At 33.8% G+C, this 12,143-nt stretch overlaps 1 protein-coding gene across 2 annotated transcripts in view; it reads left to right on the forward strand.

The window, feature by feature from the left end:
• Window positions 1–1,529: 1,529 nt before the first annotated feature.
• Window positions 1,530–12,143, forward strand: part of arhgap15 (Rho GTPase activating protein 15) — a 33,318-nt gene continuing 22,704 nt past the window's right edge. Inside the window, exons 1-6 of one of the 2 annotated variants that reach the window (XM_052566172.1) lie at window positions 1,530–1,683; window positions 3,974–4,118; window positions 4,753–4,812; window positions 5,179–5,240; window positions 5,382–5,469; window positions 6,322–6,411. In XM_052566172.1, coding sequence (XP_052422132.1) covers window positions 3,984–4,118; window positions 4,753–4,812; window positions 5,179–5,240; window positions 5,382–5,469; window positions 6,322–6,411 — 435 coding nt within the window. In that variant the 5' untranslated portion in view covers window positions 1,530–1,683; window positions 3,974–3,983. The remainder of the gene's footprint in view (window positions 1,684–3,973; window positions 4,119–4,752; window positions 4,813–5,178; window positions 5,241–5,381; window positions 5,470–6,321; window positions 6,412–12,143) is intronic. The other variant, XM_052566173.1, reaches the window with a different exon arrangement.

A 12,143-nucleotide genomic window follows, 5' to 3' on the forward strand; every position in this document is an offset into this window, starting at 1 on the left:
GTGTGCATGAAATGTATGTATTTTAAAATACATTATATGAATGACAAATTATTATTAACAATACTGAGAGAACCAACCCCCCCCCCCCCCCCCCATTTAACGAAGGCTGTCAGCCTTTTTTAAATAAATTAGTATTTAATTTGGTTTACGTGTTATTTTGTGCTATTTATTGAACTGATCAATACTATAGTACTGCACTAAGTTTATAGTATCATATTACCTGTTTAAGCTGCTTTAAAATCCAAAAAGCCTTACTGCAATACCTGCATGAGTGAATCTGACAAAGATTGTCTGGATCGTATTTCACCCTGAAATTCTGTCACAAGGAGTCAAATTTTCCTTGATACTTTAAGACATAATGGCTATCATATAGCCAAGAAGGGCAATTGTCTGAACATGCTCTGATCCGATCTGTTTTCGTTTATTGTGGATTGATTTATAAACATGTAATATAAAAATAATAAAATAAAATATTAAAACTAACCAATAAAAAGATCTAAACAGTGGCACGCAGGAGATTCTCATGTTGTGAGTGAGTGTTTGTCTCCATCTAGTGGCCGAAGCCAGTACGCCACGTGTATTGGTTTTATTCATTTTATTGGTTGTATATGTTATGGGTGCAGAAATTCAGAAAAATCACGAGTTGTTGTCGAAAAGGTCGAATTCGGTTATATTCGGTTATGTAATTTACATAGCAAAATACTTGGTTTTTGCTTTAAAATGAAGGTCACCATCTAGTGGCTTAACTTTGCTGTGTACTCATTATACAAACAACCTCATCAGACCATTATTGTTTGATTGTAACCCTTTTAATTAAATTATTAATAAACGTATTTGACTTATAAGTTACTATTAAATATATATTTTTTTCTGTTAGAATATACAAAATATTACATTTTTTAAATAGATAATAAAATAATGTATTAAATACCAATAAAGTTTTCTTCATCTTCTTCTTCTTCTAGCCCCTAGATATATTTTGCATCCCTCATTTTAGTTTAGTGCAAAATTAAAAAGGCTAAGAGGGGAGAGAGGCTTCAAACCGCATGCTATTATACTGTTTCCTGTATGAACTGAGCCAAATAGGGTTATGGTGCACCAAATGTATATTTAAATATACATCCTCAGACAGATGAAACCGAAATAGTTGCATGTGAACTGGTAAGATATAAAAAATAATAAAAAAGAAAGCATAAAAAAATCATCATTATTACATTTGAAATTTGCTGTAGTTTTAGGAGAACAATATAATGTGGGCAGTTATCACAGTAACCTGTGGTACCTGAGAATATTATGCATTATGTAAATCTTATAGAAATCACTTCCCTCAGCCTTATTATAGACATGGAATCCAAGTTATTTGGTCCCAAGTCCAGGCCTAATTTAACCGATCTTTTCTGAAATAAGAGTCACTCATTTATACCCTCATATGTGGGGATGTCTCAGGCTGAGATGGCACTGATCTCCTTTCATCTGTTCCACAGCGGCCATCTTGATCGAAACTGTTATGACAGGCCTCAGGAAGTGAAGAGTGTAATAGCAGAAGCCCCATGTATGCACTTATGCTTGCACAGTTTGGGTGTCCCATGTGACTTGGTACACTTCCTCCAAACGACACTTTCTCTCTCTGTCTTTGCTGAAAAAGGTTTTGAGCAGTTTTTTTGGATTACAACCGAGAACCAGGTACGAGTTTCCACTTAATTCATTTTTTGTTTTCAGCAGCAGCGGGTAATGACAGAATACATGAAATGAACAGAGATGATGCGACAAAAGAAATGTTTTGTGGGTGGCAGCTGGTTACTGAAGGATTACTGATGGTTGCTTACAGTTTCTCTGCACGTTTCTAAGTTAGATCTTTATTTATTTCTTTATTTATTTACATCTTTACTGGATATCAGGTAAAATAATAATAATAATAATAATAAAAAGATATGTAGAGGGACAGATATGTCTTATTTTACATGCATATATATATATATATATAGCAAATTTGTATGTATATATATATATATTTAAATGCATGCATATGCCATTTTATGATATAATAATATATATTATCTTGATATATGATATAATATATTTCATATGTATTTATAACTTTTATTGGAAATGAATTCCCTTATACAGAGGAGACTGCAGACTGTTGCCCACTGTTAAAACCATTGTGTAAAAAACCAACACGTCATGCACGGCTGAAAGTGGCACTGTTTCCGTTGTTCTGTCTTTTGAAGATTTATTTATTTCCTGCCATGCATGTGCTATCATAGCAACAGTGGATTTCATGGTTTATCAACTACAGAAACATTTTAAATATAAACATAATCATACACACACAATCAGAGTCTTTGTATTGCCACAGATGAACAAATAATAGTAATCAAATCAAATCAAAAATAATTATTTCAATATAATTAGGAATAATAATGATAATTAGTTATTAGTTTACGATTAATGTAATAAAATGTGATTTCCGCATCATTCTGTAAATGATCTTTGTGTCTGTACACTGTGATCATGGCAAGTTTACTAATTATAGTTCATCTTAAAGAAAGTGACAAAAACAAAAAGAAAGTAGACTAGCGGTTGACAGAATTGTCACCGTCTAAAACCTGCTACAATAATGAAGAAAAAAAAAAGGCTGTTAGTGTGAAATGCACTGTGGAGTTTTGCAAGAGTCGGCTGTTTATTTTGAAGTAAACCATTTGACAAGTGAAGTCAAATTATCCAAATATGAAAACCTTTTATTTAAGAGTGTGTGTATGTGTGTGTGTGGATATGTATATGTGCATCAATGCTAAAATGTGATATAGCTCAGATGCTGTAATAAAAGAAAAGTGTGACAGCAAAATAAATATTGACATAATATCGAAACAACTGAATGTAGTCTATATATCACTATATGTAAACATTTTATAAAAGCTGAAATTGTTATTGTACCAGTTGTACCAGTTGCATTTTGATATATTGAAAAAAATGCAATGATTTTATCAGTGTGACTGAACTGCAGTGGAATTGCCTGCAATTCTAGTTTGATGTCTCCAGTGACAAACTTTTGTGAACAAGATACATTTTAAAGAACTTTACAGAGGCATATGCTACTACAAAACCAGTGCTAGTTCAGGCCGGGGCTAGTTGTCACACAGGGAAGTTGTCACTAGGCCTGTTCATACGCACATGTAATATATTCTCATGTGGAGTAAAAATATACATGAAACATAGAAATTTTAGAACAATTTAATATATAAATCTATATGTCTAGTCCATATAAATTCGTAGCCTATATGTTTTTTTAAATGTGTAATACATTTCTGGGCATATTAGTCATGTATAAACTCATTTATATATGTTAATATTATATAAGGGAATATAAATGATAGGCAATATAATATATATATATATATATATATATATATATATATATATATATATATATATATATATATATATATATATATATATATATATATATATATATATGCAGTCTATATATCACTATTTGCAAATCATATATTCATTTAAAGGTAACATATATTGGCAATATATGTCATATATTACATTTCTGCCCGGATAAATCTCAACATCTATAAGGTTTTCAGACAAAAGTTTGGTTACACAAATGTGAACTCCTTGTTCAAAATTATATTCTGCTCTCAAAGTTAAAATGAGCTGCCTTTTAAACAAGTGAAAACAGGATCACACTGGAATATGTTCCAAAAAGTGTCAAATATAAAATTAAGTTCAAAGTATAAAATTAAGGCAAACTTTTTTTTTTTTTTTTTTTCAAGAGGTTGGGATATTTTTAATAAATACTGAGTTGGAGCAAGTTGTCACATGCTTCTATTTGTTGTAATGTAATTTTCTACAATTATTTATTGAATGCTTTTACTATTTTGTGTGTCTGACTCAAGCATAGTTTATATTTTAAGCCAATAAAAATGACAGATTTTGTATTAATGCTATTATTTTTGCTCAGTATCACAGCGATGCAGAAGCAGCCAGCAATGGTGCTTCCTGGAGCCGTTCAGCTGAGGATCAAGAACTCTCAAAGCAGCACTGGAGAGAGACTCAGCCAGACAAAGTCTATGGTCCTACCAGAACCTGACACACTACAGAAACCTGTGAGCATGAGTGCATTCACACGGTCCAGGACCAATTACATGATATTTCTGGAAATTAATGCAGCACGAGTGTGGGAAACTGCATTACATGCAACACCTTGTTTGCAGTTTCCTGTTGCAATGGCTGTTTTTAGAAACACAGACACAGAACAGCAGAGGGCAGGCCAGCACTGCGGACATGGAGCCATTTTCACCAACCCAAAAAATGCACTGCATCTGTGTTGCTTGTTACTTTTGTAATCATTTTGTGTCATAGTCTATTTTTTTTATGATACCTACGAATAATAATAAAAAAGAAGCACATTTTTATTATAATCACAAATAAAATGGAATATAAAATATACATGGAATTCAATTAAATATTAGATTACTTACAAATATGTAAATCTTGTAAACATGCATGTAAATTACAGTTTAAACAAAACAAGCCATCAACTGTATCAATTGTAAGAGAAATCAAGTAACCTGATAAAACAAAAGTTCTCCAAAAATATATACATAAATAAATAAATACATGAAATATTACATTATATATTAGATGAATTATAATACCAAAAATTGTGGTCATAACTTAGTCCATAATTTCAAACAGGCAAGAGAGATATTCATTTAGCAACACATGCTCTTTGTTCAGATCAGCCGTCACCGGAGGAACCAGTCTCAGCATAACGTTGATGGTTCTGTTGGGCTGCAGGTATGATCTGTCGTACCTCCTCCATTACCACAACTGGCTTTTTACATGTGTCATCGAGAAGAGCCTGCACTGACTGATTTACGCTCACAATAGTGCAGAATATAATCATTATTTTGAAGAACGGAAATATGAGCTGTGTAAACAGAGTTCAGTATTTCATTACACAATAAATTTAAAGGCTGGTTTCAAAACGCCTTCTTATTTATTTATTTATTTATTTATTTATTTTTTAGTCAGTAAATTAACCAGCAAAATAAATGAAAATGCAGCAGCCAACCAGACTGTTTCCAAACTTTTTTTTTTTTTCTACTGTAGTTTTTAAATTCTGGAAGATTAATTATTTTTGTGTTTGTGTACTGTTTACAGACTATTTTAAAAGGAGAATATTTGAACAAAGCCAAAATTGCTGAAGGAGGAAAGAAATTACGGTTTGTCTATCTATCTATCTATCTATCTATCTATCTGTCTGTCTGTCTGTCTGTCTGTCTGTCACTTTTTCTCTGTCTGTCACTTTTTCTCTGTCTGTCTCTTTGTCTACAAAACTGAGATTTTAAAGCTTATTTTCACAGGAAAAACTGGACCTCAACCTGGGTTGTTCTTTGCTCCAATCAACTATTGTTCTATAAAGAGAGCAAACAAGAAGCGGTGGCAAATTTGGTAAGACCACAACACATATTTACACACACCAACAAAAAATAAGTGGCTGCTGCACATGTATTTAGGTAAAAAAAAAATAATAAAAAAACATACAGTAAACCGGATAAATCCTACCTTTATAACAAAATAAATATGTAATGTGTAATATCATGAAACTGAAACATAAACAGCAGAATTTAATGAATAGCCACAGATGTGCATTAAGCAGCATAACGGTTAGCGACTGGGCGGGGAAGCATAATGATTTCCATATTTCTCTCACTTCTTAACTTCGCCTTTGATCCCGACTATTTAAAACACTGCTGAAAAAAGACATATTTACCCGTCATGCACGGGACTCTCCAGCCGTATTATTATTCTGCCGATTTGAGCAGCATGTGGCCATGATAGAGACAGGAGGTTCAGATGAGAAGAGGTTTGCTACCTTCACAGGCTTGCCATGCTTGTAGATGGTATGTCGAGGTCATCGATGGGGTCAACTCATATTAGTTTCAACATCACTCATGGTCAAGTGGCCATAAAGCCCCCGAGCCCTCTGCCATTTCTGTGGGCGATACAGGATGAAGATAAGTATTTTTGCCACCTCATTAAAACTGTAGGACTGTATGAAAAGCCCCTTGACTGACGTGGAGCCTTTTCATTTCTGCCGCTCGCATGCAAAGCTTTTTGAATCTAAATGTGAAAATCTCCTGACAAATGTGATCTATTATTATAGGAGATCTGTCCTGTATCAAAACATTGTGCTCGTCAGTTGTGTGTTATTTCACAGAGTCACGTAAGAGACACAAGAAACGTGGTGTTTCTATTTAGTGTTTTGGCAAACGTGTTCAAATAATTGTACTTTCTTCACAGAAACCAGGTGGTAAACCAGATGGTGTGGATCTGTGTGGGGCTGTAATCGAGTGGACAACAGAGAAATCCAGCCGAAAAAACGTGATTCAGGTAGGACAGGGGGACGCGAAAGTTAATCTGTTTATCATCCATTAAAACAGGAAAGGCTATGCAAATGCAAATGATTGCACTTGAATCTTAGTACATAATGTAGACTGTCTAAATCTTGATAGTGATGATTTGACAGAAGTGCAAATAACAACTAGGGCTTCCTTCTTCATCTATTATAATCTATCCCACAACTCAAACTTTGTAAGATAACAGCTTAACCAAGTTGCACAATACATGTATGAAGTCTCAAGGGATTGAAACAGCATCTAGGGCTTTCACTAGGCCAGCGGCGCAAGAACTGTCGGAGCTAATGTCATACCTCTCAAAAACCTTCAAGAGAAAATATACGCAGTCTTTTATCTGCACACAGTGACTGGATGGATCTTTCAGGGTTCGGAGTTCTTTAACACCCAAAAGCATTTCCTGTCATTTCTGTCCAGTCATTGTTGTTGTGAAGACTTTTCATTAGGATTTATGTAAAGCGAGATAATCTTTCGGGCTGCTGTTTTGGGTGCTCCAAACGCTTATCAATAAACTGATAGCAGAGTTAGCTCACATAATGAGAGCAAAGCGAGGATAAAAAGCCGATTTCATCACGATCTCGTCGCGCACTTATAATATCTTATCGCTGCCACTGTACTTGCTGTCCAGTATTTTGCCCAGAAATCTTTTTTTTTTTTTTTTTTTTTTCAGGAGAGATTAAAAAGGCATTAAACCGTAATCTTAAATAATCCCAAACTCTCACACAGAAAAAGTGCTTGTAATGACGGTACCAAGCCATTTCGTAGTCCACCACCGCTGTCAATCAACCTCAACCAGGATTAGAAATTAGTGTGGAGGCTGGTTAATTCAGCAGCGTGGAGAGTTAGATTTGCAATCTGTGAGGCATTCAGTCGGGGTCTCGAAGATCTGCTCGGCTTAGGGCAAGACAAAACACTGGTGTCAGATGAGGGATAGTTGTGATTAAGGAAGTTCACGTTCTTTCATTGGAGGTTTTGATCATCGTCTTAAGCAGCTGGAGTTGACTTTCATTCCTTTTTGTGCTTCTGTCACTGCCGATATTAACCTTAAATGCTGGTGCAGATGCTTATATCTCTACTAATACCAGGATTACAGCATTTATCAGTTGAAACTTAGCAGCCTTGAATCGCAATCACAACGTTGGAGGTGCTGTATTTAGCATGTCTGCAAATTAACATTTAAAATGGCCAAAATATGGAAATTGTGCACAAGTGTGCAAATGGCTAGTATATAACTTCTGCTTAAGACATGAGCTGCTGTTCAAAAGTTTGGAGTCTCTAAAGTTTTTATTTTAATTTTTTAATGTTTCACCAAGGCGTCATTCATTTGATTCTCTGCTAAATATTATAGTTTCACTTTAAAAAAAAAAAAAAAACAGAAGACTTTTGAAGCATTATAAATGTCTTCACTGTCACTTTTGATCAATGAAATATAAATCGTTCACTCTTCTGTGATGTGTGGCAAAGCACATACCATTTATGTCAAGTACTGAGTAAGAATCCTGATGCACTTTTCCTCTTCTTGAACTAAGAATCTCCTTCACTAGATATTCTCATAACGCTGTTGTTCAGTGGTTTGACTCACACAGCCTTTCTGGTTCATTTAAAAGGGTTATGGACCCAGGGAGCCATATGCATTTATCACTTTCAAAGCTCCCACAAAACTAAATCTGTTTTCCTACACAGATGAAACTCTAGAGCTGCTGAGAACACCACGTTTCTTTAAAAGAAAGAGCACTGAAACAACTGATTCTAGCATGTATGCACTTATACACATTTGTGCAAATCACATCAAACTTAACACAGAACTAAAATCATGATCCTTGATCCTGCATGTTTAATTTGATCATTTGTATAGTCAATTCCATATATAGGAATTGTGAATTCTGCCATAATTTACTTACTTTTATTTCAAAGTGTAATTTTAGTTTTATACTATTATAGTATATTTTTATATTTTATTTTATTTGTATATTTTCAGGTTTAATTTTCAGAATGGCCCTGTCATTTTTATTACTTATTGTTTTTTTTTTTTAAATATATGTCAGTTGAGCTTTAATAAATTTATTTTATTTTTATTATTATTATTTTTCTGAGCATATTTTTTCCTCTATTATTTATATTTTGTTTTATTTAAATTGCAGATTTTTTTTAACAATATAAACACTTTTGCAGCTGAAAGAAAGTTACAAAGGTTTTGAACTATAAAGAGAGAGAGAGTAAACAATGACAGAAATCTTACCTGTGTAAAAAAAGAAAAACAAAAAAAAAACATCAAATATAGATTATTTTTCAACCCACAGAAAACTATTATCTTCCAAAACATGCATCCTGAAAACCAAAGAACTTTCCCGAACAGCCTATCAGTTTTCATGAAAAAATTCAGACGATGGAAATCCAAGTCTCATCGTGTCCTGGGTTTGCGTCACCTGCGTGAAAAAGACTATCAAATCCAGCAATCCTGTTACACAAAAGCGAGTGAACTAAGACCTAACAACTGTCTCGTATTATTGACAATAGGTGCCTGGCATGAGTGTTTGAGTATCAAGAGGAAACATCTGATGTTGATTGAAATATCATATGCCGACATGTGGTGTCAAGCTGGAGAGACAGCAGAGCTAAAACTCAAACCCTTGCATTGCCCTTTCACCTGTAGATTGACATTTTTCCTTTGTGTGTATCTTAAACTACAACAACTATTATTTGATAATATTATGGTTTTAAAGCATGCAGTGTAACTTGAACAAGAGTTAAAGGAGAATCCTTGACTAAAGTCAGACAGGGTTCAAATAAATGAACAAATGAATCCTTCCTCAAAAACTGGGCAGAGAATAAGTAGCAATTATGAACCAATTTGTACCATTTAGAATGAGGCCAGCGGAGGCTATTGCGATGTTTGATAAGCAGCATGTGGTTCGTGTCCATACGCCATCTCCTGAACTGTCCATGGAAGTGAAGATCTTTGGCCAGACACTGTCAGACCGTGTGTCTCGTGTAAGCGGCACCTTTCGGGCATGTTTACTGCAGATTATGACAGACTGACAGGCCTTCAGTGAGCAGGAGAGATCTGACGCTTCGAATGGCTTGCCTAGAAGGACCACTATATCGTGCTCTTGAAAGGACGCTTTACAGAATCGAGCTAATGAAGTGGTGTATGGTCTAATTACAGGATGTTGTTTAGATTGTCACTCATTGTGGTACATGTAAACAGCCTTAACCTGACCGTCACAGTAGTGGGACACTCAATGCTGGACTTTGTTGGTATTTCTGTCAAAATATATTTGATCCGAATGACATTGCAGGCTAAAGGCGTAGCGTATTTAACGATTTGTGAGCAATGTTAGGACGATACACTTGGAAGGATCAGTCTTTGAAAAGTACTTTAAAGGTTGAAAGGTTTAAAATTGTTTCTTTGTCTCCAGATGAGTGACATGTAAAGAGATATGAATGAATTTTTCAATAAATTTTCGAGTCACATCCACTTGTTTAAAACACTTTTCACTCTCTCACTATATATGTATGTATTTATTTCAAAACATCCAACCACATCTCAAAAACAATTGTTTTTGTCCTTTAAAAAAAGAAAATAAAAACACTTACTACTTACTACAAACTTTTTCTTTTTCATATTAGTCATCCTTTCCTATTAAAATGCTTGTTACGGATACGAAAACGTAGAAAATCTTACCTGATTAGAATTTTTTTTTTTTTATTGACGGATATAAGTTTTAAAGGCAGTGTGTAAACGTGATTGACACAACATCAGGTCGCATTTAGTTTTTACCATGCAAAAATTTTGGTCCAGAATTTTGGATTCAGTGTGTAATGATCTTTACTAAAATTAATTGCAGATAGCATTTTATGTACCCTAAATACATAAAGTTAAACAATATTTTTGCAATTTTTGCCTAATTTTGACAAAATTACAACTTCATTTGAAAAAAGTCAGTTCAAGACGTTTAAGAATTATCAAAGATTTTAAAATGTGGTCATTTTTTAATTTATATATATATATATATATATATATATATTACCTGAGACAATGGTAAAACAATAGACGGAAGACATAAATGTCATTTTTTGTATAAAAATGTATGACAAGATAAAATGTTTCCAAGAGACAAAATATATTACTGCAGATATGAAATATATTACTGTATCTTTAAGCTTGCGATCATGCAATCTTTTTCTTAAGACCACTTTGGAAGAGAGTTGAGGGAAAGGTATTTGCTTGCCCTCAAAGCTGCTTATATTGTATTGAGCATTAATTTCAGTATTCATAACAAAACAATATACTTTATATTCAGTAATAATCATGGGGCGAATGGAAGGATTTAAGATTCAGACAGCAGATTACAAAAGAGATTAGAGCAGCAAAATCACTCTTTCTTAGCAAGAGCATACGATTTACAGTGTCTCAGGACAAATAGTTCTTACTCAGGAAAAAATAAAGAACTCACTTTTGGTTTTTCAATTTAAGAAACGCTCGTTTAACCAACATAAAAAACCATTGCTAGAGAGAACACATTCAAAGTCCTTGTGTGACAACTAGCCCTGCTTGCTTCCATGTTCTGATTCATTATTGTGCTATTTCTAACTTTAACTTTTAGTTCAGCTGTTCATTTGTGGAAGTTTTTGTATTTGCATGTTACAACTCACAATTTTTATCAAATCCACTGATGGTTGAATCCTTTACGAGAATAGCTTGCTCATTTAAAATCGCAATCCGGTGAATGTATGTTACAGAAACAGTATTTCCCGCTCGTGAAACATTTTACAAAGATTTTGTTTCTGTCATTGTTATTATTAATATTTTTAATCTGGCCTGTGCAGTCTGAAGCATTGAATTAAACAGTGTGCAGGAGAAAGCATCAGGGAAACGCAGTGCATCTTCCTCCATTTCCTCTGATTTTAGCTTTTGTTTTTCGCTGGGAAGCCGATAGCTCTCTTAGCCAGACCCATCTCAGGAGTTGTGGAAAATTGGAGATAATTAACCCTCCTATCTAAAGCGCTTCAAAGTTGAGTTGTGTCTTTATGTAGCTTTCAAATTAATGTTTAATTTAACAGCAAAACACAAATGTTAAGTCACAAATGGCATTCGGGTTTTTGTAGCGCTCTGCCTAATTAAACATTAATGAAGAGTCAAAGTGAGAGCCCAGATATTCAAATTCCTCCTCATTAAACAGTGTGATTAAAAGCGTAGTGCTTTTATCTTATACTCTTTCTTATGTCCACTCATGCAACACAAAACTTTCCAACAGTCCCTGCTTTCCATTCAGCGCCTCTGCTACTTTGCCTTTTTCCTGACCAATAATATTCTTTCAAAACATTATATGTTTATATATATATATATAACAACATTGATGAGAGATTGTGTAACAGACTATCCATCTGCAATACGAGATACTGAAGTTTACCAGGAATGTAATACTATGTTGAATATGTAACTTGTTTTTTAATGTAAAAAATTCACTGTCATATACGGAGTGATGCCGAAAGTGAATAGACATTGCATTTATCTAAAAAAGAAAAATAAATATGTAGCTATTCATATACATAATAAATTACAATTAGCAGATGTTAGAAGAAGATAGATGCAAATCATAAATCCCAGTACAAAAGCAGTGAAAATTGTGCAAGGTTTTTTGTGTAAGCTGTCCATAACAGCATTAACTGTCCATATAAATATGTGCATACTAGTAACATTGGCAT

This window comes from Carassius gibelio, chromosome B9 (genome assembly GCF_023724105.1).
Source record: "Carassius gibelio isolate Cgi1373 ecotype wild population from Czech Republic chromosome B9, carGib1.2-hapl.c, whole genome shotgun sequence".
NCBI classification, from domain to species: domain Eukaryota; kingdom Metazoa; phylum Chordata; class Actinopteri; order Cypriniformes; family Cyprinidae; genus Carassius; species Carassius gibelio.